Here is a 10,091-nt window from a genome sequence, read left to right as displayed (position 1 = left end):
CACTCGAGCATGAGTGAGGTCTCGTTGACGCTGGAGATCACGGCCTGGGGCGCGGAGGGGATCGCTGGGGACGGGGAGAGGTGTCTGTCAGTGGGGGTGGGGGTGCATTCCCCAAGAGACCGCTCTGTGCCCACTGCCCTGGCTCCAGCCTAGGCTTCCCCAAAGCTTTCCTCTAAATCCTTTCTCCTCTGCACCCAAGAGCCATGCTTCTAGCTTCTAACGCTCCATTCTACTGCACACATCTGCTCAAACCTTTCTCCCTGGACTCCACCCTCCTCGGTGTTCCTTACTAGGGACGGTCTTTTTGTGTTGGAATTATATCCACCCAATATCTATTTCCTGGAGAAGGAAATGGCAGCCCACTCCAATATTCTTGCCTGGAAAATCCCATAAACAGAGGAGCCTGGCAGGTTACAGTCCATGGGGTCGCAAAAGAGTCAGACACGACTGAGTGACCAAACAACAAATATCTATTTCTCCCTTTTTCCTTATAACAGGACCCACTTTTATTCAAGGTGGCTATATGTGCAACTAAAGACTCTATTTCATAGCTTCCTGGGATTAAGTGCTGGCCACTGATATACAGAAGTTGACACTTAGGACTTTTTCTTAAAAGGAGATGGCTATAGTAGGTCCCTTTATCCCTTCCCCTCTTTCCACGACTGAGAGTGTGTGTGATGGCTGGAGCTTCAGCAGCAATGTTGGGCCATGATGTGACCCCAAGGGTGGAAACCACATGCTGTGGCTGGAAGAGCACAAGAAAGTGCTGGGTCTCGGGGAGCTTCATGGATTTACCACATTACCCAGGGGTTGCCTATTTTGGGTTTCCAAGAATAAATTCTTTGGGTTTAAGTTACAGGGGTCCATTCTCTGCTTCTGGCAGCTGACTGCCTTTCCTGTCTTATACAGGGTTGTAACATGGCCCTCGCGGTCACCCTGTTCTTGGAGAACCTTGGCCTGTGATTCAGGCAACTGCGGCCAGAAAAGAACACCGGGAAGCCTTTTCTACCACAGACACCACCTGCGTTGGTTGTTCTTCTGCCAAGCTTTCCATTCTCTGTCCCTCTGTGAATCAAAACCTTGACTTCATCCTGCGTGTGACTTAGCAGAAGGGGGTAAGGAGCCAGATGCCAGCTCTGCGGTGTCTGCCTGTTGGCAGCACGACCACCCCAGGATGGTCCTTTCTAGCCAGTTTTCCATTTCCCCTCCCCCCAGGTACCTGGCTGCCCCTCAGTTAGGAGAGGTTACCGGGCTGGACGGCCACCCCACCCTCTGAGAGATCCTGCAGGTGGACTCGGACTCGGCCGGGCGTCCCCTCCGGGGGCCCTGGACGTACTTGTGCAGGGCATGTCCACAGGGTCCAGGTCTGCTCTGTAGTAGCCGTTGCGGCAGACGCAGTTGGTGGCCCCTTCTGAAGTGGTCCGGCTGTTGATGGGGCAGTGGGTACAGGCCTCGTCCCCTTGGTTGGCCTTGAAGGTTCCAGATGGGCAACCTGGGGAGAAGAGAAGGAGAGTCACTGGGGGAACCAAACGAGAACTCAGGCCACAAGCCACGGAAAGGCTGTGCAATGTCCCAGAGGGGCCACACAGTGGGGCGGATGGGGAGCCGCACCTCTGAAAGCTCTTGAGAATCTCCAGGCCCCAACATGGCAGTGCCAGCTGTGCCCAGAAGGTTCCCCTGAAGCTGAAGTTTGTCTCTGAAGCTGTCTATGAGTTCAGCTGGGGCCCCTAGCAACCATCCCTTCCTACTGCAGGTGGGCTGCCCCACATCTTCTAGGACCAGTCCTGACTTAGTCTGAAGACTGTGAACGAAGCCTAGGGCAGTGCCTATGGTCCAGGCTTGTTGACTAATGGCTGGCTGGGCTCTGATTCTTGTACCTAGATGCCTGGGTTCTAGATGGTTGTGAGGATAAGATTGCAGTAGAAAAATCCTAGCCCAGCACAGGGCATGCAGAGAGGTGATGTGGGAGAACAGGAAAGAGGGCTGGCTTGGGAAACTAACTCAGGCTGAGTCTGAGTTCCGGTGTGGCCCTTTTTCTAGCTGTGTGGCCCAGCAAATAGTTTAACCATTCTGAGACTTGTTTTCTTTTTTAGTAAAATTATGAAATATGTATGCATGCTTGCTGCTGCTGCTAAGTCACTTCAGTCATGTCCGACTCTGTGCGACCCCATAGACGGCAGCCCACAAGGCTCCCCTGTCCCTGGGATTCTCCAGGCAAGAACACTGGAGTGGGTTGCCATTTCCTTCTCCAAGTTATACCCAACTCTTTGTGACCCAATGGGCTGCAGCCCGTCAGGCCTATGAGATTTTCCTAGCAAGAATACTGGAGTGGTTTGCATTTCCTTCTCCAGGGGATCTTTCCAACCCAGGAATTGAACCCACGACTCCTGAATCTCCTGCAATGTTCGTGGATTCTTTACCACTGAGCCACTGAAGAAGAAAAATTATGCCAAGGCCCATTTCTGAAGGCCACTGTGAGCATTTGGCATAAATATGCGAGGCACATGGCCTGAGGCCTTGCACAGTATAGATGTCCAATGAATAGTAGCTGTTACAGCAGGTGTTCAATCCATTGAATAAAGAGGACACGCAGTACCAGGGACAGCCTGAAGAGGGCAGTGTTTGCACTTGGTGGGCATTCAACAAGCTGGATTTTCCATTGGGCTTTGGTATTCTTCCCTGCTCTGGGGGCATGATTAGGATCTGGATTCAGGGCCTAATGCTCAGCGCTTAGATTCTTCAAGAGGTGTCCACTCTTGTGTGTTCCTATGTGCGAACTCATCCCCCCACCCTCCTCCTGGCCCTGGACTGGAAATCAGGAGGTCTGGGGTCTAGGTCCTGCCCATTTCTTGGCTTCAGTTCCTTCTGCATTCTGGGGTTCATAATCTCAGCTCTCCTATGGTGCCTCAGGTCGGGGGGGTAAGTGAGTGGTGGACCAGGAAGAGCTTTGCAAGGGGCAAGCTCTTCCTGGGGATGAAATGTGGCTGAACTGCCCACAGGCCAGGGGCTCTCACCTGGATTGCATTCCATGCCCATGTGCTGTGTGATCTTTTGCAAGTAACTCTCCCTCTCTGAGCATTAATTTCCTCATGTTATAAATGGCTCACATAGATTTCCCTGAATCACTTTTTCCAGTCCAGTTTAAGTCTTAGCAATTGCCTTACTCCCAAACCCCTCAGAGATACTGCTCTCCTTAGTCTTACATCAGGGGTCCCTAACCTCCATGCCATGGGCTGGGACCAGTCTGTGGCCTGTTAGGAAGCAGGCTGCACAGCAGGAGGCGAGCAGCGGGTGAGGGAGCAAAGCTTTGTATGTACAGCGGCTCCCCATTGCTTGCATTACCACATGGGATTGCAAATGACTGGCTTTAAAAGTATGTTTGAGACAATTTCCACTCTCCACACATTCTGGATTGAAGTCAAGGTGGAATATCCTGAGATGGCCAAAAAAGCACTGACAAGCCTGCTTCCGTTTCCAACATCCTATCTATGTGAAGCAGGATTTTCTGCAGTGATCGCAACCAAACAAGACGATGCCCTAGACTGGACATCAGCAACACACTGAGGGTGTCACTGTCTCCCGTCACCCCAGATGGAACCATCTAGTTGCAGGGAAAAAAGCTCAGGGCTCCCACTGATTCTGCATTATGGTGAGTTGTATAATTATTTCAGGGGCTTCCCTGGTGGTTCAGCAGTAAAGAATCTGCCTGCAATGCAGATGAGGGTTCAATCCCTGGGTCGGGAAGATCCCCTGGAGGAGGGCACGGCAATCCACTCCAATATTCTTGCCTGGGAAATCCCATGGACAGGGGAGCCTGGCTCGCTACAGTCCATGGGGTCCAAAAGAGTCAAACACACACACATAATTATTTCATTATATATCAAAATGTATATGATAGAAATAAAGTGCACAATAAATGTAATGAAATTGAATCACCCCAAAACCATCACCCCCTCCTTCGGTCTGTGGAAAATTTGTCCTCCACAAAACTGGTCCCTGGTGCCAAAAACGTTGGGGATCACCACCTTATTCGACTTGAGTTTAGGGTGCTTTACTCCTCTGTCATAATTACTCATCAAGGGGAATCTCTTGGACTTGTTCTTGGCTCCCCCGGGACTGCAGCCATGTCTGATCCATGGCTCCTTCTCCTGTGCCTAGCACAGAGCCTGGCGCTGAGCAGCTGCTCCATAAACTCCCTGAAGCTGTCTGCTGAAGCGGAAAGGGCCTGGGCTTTGAGGATCATATAGGCTGAAAGGCAGGGAGGAACGGTGCTTACCGCGCAGGCTGCCGAGTGAACCCCGGCTCCGCCCGTGCCCGCCATCTGGCCTGGAGCCAGTTGCCTTGTCTCCTCGTCTGTAAAATGGGGGCAACAGCATCTACCTCCTGCAGTTGTTGTGAGGATTACATGGGTCAGTTCAGGCAAAACTGCCTAACCAGTTCCTGGCATTAGTAAGCTGTGTCTGGTTCAAGTACCAACCTGCTGGGTGACCTCAGAGAGGTGGTTCGACCTCTCTGAGCTAGTTTTCTCCTTGGTAAGAGAGCGTCTACCTTGGAAAGTAGCCATGAAGGATTGCATGTGATGAACAGTGCCTGGCCCAGGGTCAGAGAGGCATTGCAGTTCCAATCTCAGGGAAGTCTCCGTGATGAAGCAAAGGGCGCTTCCCCTGGGGGTGCTGAAACACAGCACCCTCCCTCCGCCTGGGGCCCTACTTTGCCTGCCTTTTGCGGGGGAGCTTCCAGAAGGTGGCATCCCCCCTAATCCTGAAGCCCTGGCTGGTGCCACCCTGACCAGGCCCTGCCAGGATCTCAGAGAAGAACCAGGTTCAGCCCAGTCCTTAAGGATCTGCCAGACAAGGGAGAGACAGTACCTCGAAGCAACCAACCAGGCCACAGCGACACCAGCGAGGAAGGTGGCAGGAAGTGCCTCATCCATCATACAGAGGGGAAATCCAGGGCTCCGGAGCGTAAATATGAAACGCACAGCATTTATTGAGTACTTATTCAGTGCTGGCCCTGTTCAAAGGACTTAACCCATAGGAACTCATCCAAACCTCACCCAGCCCTACGTCAGAGATAGTATTTCCCGATGAGGGAAAGAAAGCATAGAGGTGAAGTAGTTTTCCGAGGCTTACGGGGGCAGTGCTGGGATCTGATCTCAGGTGGTCTGCCTGCAGAGGTCACATCCCTAACTGCCACACTGTCCTGCCTGTAAGAGACTTGCACTGTACCAGTGGTCTACGCGTGCTGGGCAGGGGCTGGCAGCTTCTGCTCTGGGGGCCCGTCCAGGGCTCACTGCACTTTGCTGCGCTGGTCCTAGAGCTCCTGTCCGCCCTCCCTCTCAGGCACCAACCTTCCCCTGCTGGGTGGATGAAGGGACAGCCTTGCCATCTTGGCCTCTCAGTACCGTCCCATCCAGACACGCGGGCTGCAGCCCTGGTTCTATCTGCTCTGCAGTAGAATGGGGACACGGGGATCCTGTGAGGGCCACCTGATAGAGGCCAAAGGTTTGGGTCCCAAGACTGGGATCCTCCTGGCTCCCTCCCAGGCAAGAGCCTGCCCAGCTTTAGCACACCTCTCCCATCTGCTCATGGTTCTGTGGGCCTGGCCAGTGGGTGGCTGCCCACTCTCTGCTCCAGGCTGTGCCAGCCCCTCCATCTGGACCACCTTCCTGGCTGGCCTCTCCGCATCGCCATGTCCCAGGCCCCCTCTCTGACTCCCCAGTCTGCCTCCATCAGAAGGCTTACTGCCTGGCCACCCCTCAGCCCTCCTATGGAACATTCTCTACTTTCTGTATCTTTGGGCTTCATGAAAACCGCCCTTTGGTCTTGAGAAATGGCATTGCTCTCCACCTGGTCACCAGGAGCCCTGGGGGCCTCCTCCTCTCCCCCACCCCCTGCAGCCAATCAATTACTAGGTCTTTCCTCCTCAGCAGGGCCTGGCTCTGGCTCCCCTCAGCTGCCCCCATCCCTGCGGGGATCCGGAAAGCCCTCCTGCCCACTCCTTAGCCTCTCATGGCCATCTGGCCTCCTCCAGCCCACCCTCCAGAGCCAGCTCTCCAAAGCCGACTTTTTTTTGCGTCCTTGGAAAATCCACAATGGCATAGACAATGGAATATTATTCAGCCAGAAAAAGGAATAAAGTATTGATACATGCTACAACATGGATGAACCTGGAAAGCATCGTGCTTGGTGAAAGAAGCCAGATACAAAGGCCACCAGTGCATGCTTCCATTTATATGAAAATGGGTAGACAGGGCGCGTCTAGAGAGACAGAGAGTAGCTGAGGGGTTGCCAGGGACTGGGGAGAGCAGCGAATGGAGAGTGACTGCTAATGGCCATGGGGCTTCTTTCTGAGGTGATGAGCATGTTCTAAAGCCGACTGTGGTGAGGGTTACACAATTCTGTGAAAATATTAAAAAGAAAAAAGTCACTAACTCATACAATTTAAAGAGGTGAATTTTATGGTGATGTGAATAGGATCAAAATAAAATTCCTATGTAAGAAAAATCCATGATCGCTCCCTAAACTCCTCAGGGTGCCCGGGACCCCAGGGTTGGCACCTGCCCCCTCTCGGCACCCACCGGCCCAAGCCTGATGCTCCACGGTCAACCACGTGTGGCACCCCCCTCCCCCAGCCCGCCCCCACGTCTTGCCCCCTCCTGCCCTCATTACCTGGAACGCCCTCCCTTTGTCATCAGGCAAACTCTTACACCCCTTTAGGACAGCACAGGTATCCCCCTTCCGGGATGTCTTCCCCAAGCCTATCTGAATTACTTACACATCTGTAAGTCCGCTGCAAACTCTCAGTGTGATGTTGGGCGCCTAGCGAGTGATGGATAGAGGGAGTGAGGGCCTGAGAGTATCTGCCCAGCTACTGTGCTTGACACTGGAATCAACAGGTCCACAGAGGGGCAGACAGCACGTGGCTCTCTAGCAGCAGAGGCAGAGTCTGATCCCAGGTGTACTGTGTGATGGGGGTGTGGGGGGTTCTTAGCCCCCTACCAGCCACCTGTTCTCATACAGAGAAGGGGTTGGAGGCAGCCCCCAGTCCATGGTGCCCAGGGGCCCAGGGCCCACGCTGCTCCTAGCATCTCAGCTGGAAAGGCACCCTCCTGCCAACACCTGAGTCTCGGGTACAGAAGTGGGAAGAAAACAGAGACAGCTGAGGTCACAAGCGTGGGCGGCTGCACCCCAGACAGGTGTGGGTTCAGACAGGCCTCCTGCCCTCTCTGAGACTCGGTCTCCTCCCTGGAAAGGGAACTGACGCCTGTTTAGATGCAGCAAGAAGCCTCTGAATGTGTCTCTTGCTCCACCTCAGCCTCCCTGCCAATCATCCGCAGTAGCTGGAGTGATCTCATGAGAAGGAATCAGAGCTCAAACTCACCAGGGGCACCCCACGTGCTTAGAATGAATGTACGCACCTAGGCTGGAAGGGCGGGTCTGGGGCCTTCCTGCCCCTTCCTGATACTCTCCCCTTCGTCTCTATTTCCTTCACTGACCCCCATCACAATTTGCAATCATATTAGCAAATAGCTTATCAACTTGTGTGCCGTCTGTCCTTTGCCTGCATTTGGAAGTACCCGAAGAGGAAAAGAACCCGGTTGGTCTGGTGCTCCTTGGTTGCCTAGCAACTGGCAGAGTGGTGGGAACATAGTAGGTGCTCAACATACATTTCTTGAGGGAACAGATATGCCCCTTACAAGGTGTTGTGAGAATCACATGAGAAAGTGGGAGAGAAAAGACTTAGTAAATTCCAGGATGGGTACCCCGGTTATCGCGTCAATTTCACCAGAACTGCCTCAAGGCTCAGATCTCTCTCCACATCTCACTTTTCCCCATGGGTCCTCCCATGGGCCTGTCCACCAGGGAGACCAAGTCATCCCTGGTTTTCAGACCGGAAGTTTTGCATCCCAGAAATAGCCGCCGTCCCAGACATGCCCTCCTGGATGCTTCCCAGCCCCATCTGTCTGTCACCTCTCTCTTTTGTTTGCAGTGCTCTGGATGCCCCGGGTGTGCACGCACTGGTCCCTGTACCTGCATGCCCTCCTGCCCCATCCTCCTATCCTGCTGGATCGGTGTGTCTGACATGTGTTCCTCCGGGAGGCCTGCCTTCCACTGTCTACAGCAGATGACTCAGAGTCCACCGCAGCAGATCAGGTACAGGTTACACAGTGGTGTGCCTGTGAATGGCTATTTGGCGGTGGTGGAGGGAAGCCCTGATTTGTTGTGTTTGCCAACTGCTATGGTGAAAATGCCCCCATCGGGGCAAATTTCAAGCTACCAATCTGAGACAACTAAACACCGAGTTAGGAAGAAATGCCCCCAGTCAGCTCTCGTGAGCCAAGCCAGGAAAACCAGCCCATCCAACCTGTATGTCACCACCCACCGGCTGGTGAGCCCTGGTTCAGGTAGGGGCTGGGGCTCTAATCTCTACCTCTTGAGCACTTAATACAGGGTACGGTACATAGAAGGTGCTCAGTTAATTCAGTTTGCCAAATGAAGGCAGGTCTGTCTCTCTAACTGGACTGCTTAGGGGCTGTGGTTTTGATAGGTTAACACACATAAGGTGCTTAGGACATACAGCAAGTGCTATATAAACCTTAGCTGTTATTACTCATTCAGCATGTAGGGACAATAATAATCACCCTTTATTATGTGCTTTTGGGGTGACAAGTCCGGTGCAAGTGATTTACATGGGTTCTCTCACTGAATCCACGTAACCATTCATTGAAGTAGGTTATCATTATCACCCCCATTTTACAGATGATGAAACTGAGGCTTGGAGAGGGTAAGTGAACGTCACAAGGTCACACAGCTACTCAGTGGCAGAACTGAGGTTTGACTCTAGGTCTTTGTGGTTCCAGGTACTACCAGATACAGGAATTATCAAGTGGCGGAGTGTCAGGGCTGGAGACCATTTTTCAGGCCAACAGAGGGGACAGGTCTTGCTGGGGTCACTCAGCAAGGTAGAAAGGCATAGCCTGGGCCCCAAACCCAGGACCTGGAGCCAAAGTGGGCAGCCAGCACCTGCCTTCTGCAGACGCCCAGAGCCCTCAGCCAGGCAACCCGAGGCGGGGATGGCAGTCAGCCGGGAGGAGGAGAGAGGATTACGGGGAAACAGATTTTCTCCCCGCCTGCCCCCTGGGCTCCGGGGATAGGTGATAATTGACCGAGTGAGCCCTGAGTCAGGCCGAGGCAGGGCTCCATCTGGGCCTGGCACGGTGGGGCTGCTAATTGGCACAGAGTGATCCTCGAAGCCTCCCTGGCTGGCCCATCGCTCGGCTCCCCCTTCTCCGCCCAGAGACTCCGTATTAATCCCCGATCGACTGATGGGCAGGGGACTCAAATGCTGTCAGGTCCTGTGTGCCAGGCCTCAGGGGAAGCAGTGTCTCTATCTTTCCGGGGGTGTCCTGCAGACCAGGAGGCTCTGTGTTCTGAGTAGAGGCAGGCTTACCACAGTCTAACTCCCACTCCTAAGAAATGGATGGAATCGAACCAGGGCCTCAACCATGGAGCTGGCTGCCGGGGTGGAATCCCAGGCCTGCCTCTGGCTAACAGTGTAATTGTGGGTAAGTTCCCTAACTCTCTGTGCCTCAGTTTCCATGTTTATCTAATGCGGGGCTGGAATGGTGACACCGTCTTATATTTGCCGGGAAGATGACATGAGCTAAGGGAAAGAAGGCACTTGCCATAGTGCCTGCCTGGTTCCTATGAAGGGCTATACAAGCGTTTGCTTTTATTATATACGTTCATTCTTGGCCTGCCACTTGCTATGTGATAAGACCTGGGGATACAGAGACAAAGAAGATGAAGTCTCTGCACTCAGGAGTGTGGGTCCAGTTGGGGAGATGGTGTGTTATGAATTTATTCCATAGGCACTTATTAAGCCCTTGTTATTTCATGGCTGGTGACTGCAGCTTGCTCCTTGGAAGAAAAGCTATGACCAACCTAGACAGCATATTAAAAAGCAGAGACATTATTTTGCAACAAATGTCCATCTAGTCAAAGCTATGGTTTTTCCAGTAGTCATGTATGGCTGTGAGAGTTGGACTATAAAGAAAGCTGAGCGCTGAAGAATTGATGCTTTTGCAC

The 10,091-nt window shown here is 53.0% G+C and overlaps 1 protein-coding gene across 1 annotated transcript in view; it reads right to left on the bottom strand.

Moving 5' to 3' along the window:
• The window catches only part of LOC104981236 (ephrin type-A receptor 8-like), an 83,080-nt gene that overhangs the window by 23,089 nt on the left and 49,900 nt on the right, over window positions 1–10,091 (bottom strand). The window contains exons 3-4 of the mRNA XM_010830239.1: window positions 1,337–1,492; window positions 4–64 (exon numbers count right to left, since the gene is read on the bottom strand). Coding sequence (XP_010828541.1) covers window positions 4–64; window positions 1,337–1,492 — 217 coding nt within the window. The remainder of the gene's footprint in view (window positions 1–3; window positions 65–1,336; window positions 1,493–10,091) is intronic.

The sequence above is a fragment of the Bison bison genome, unplaced genomic scaffold (assembly GCF_000754665.1).
Source record: "Bison bison bison isolate TAMUID 2011002044 unplaced genomic scaffold, Bison_UMD1.0 scf7180017864516, whole genome shotgun sequence".
NCBI classification, from domain to species: Eukaryota; Metazoa; Chordata; class Mammalia; order Artiodactyla; family Bovidae; genus Bison; species Bison bison.
This window is presented reverse-complemented; position numbering and strand designations above follow the sequence as displayed.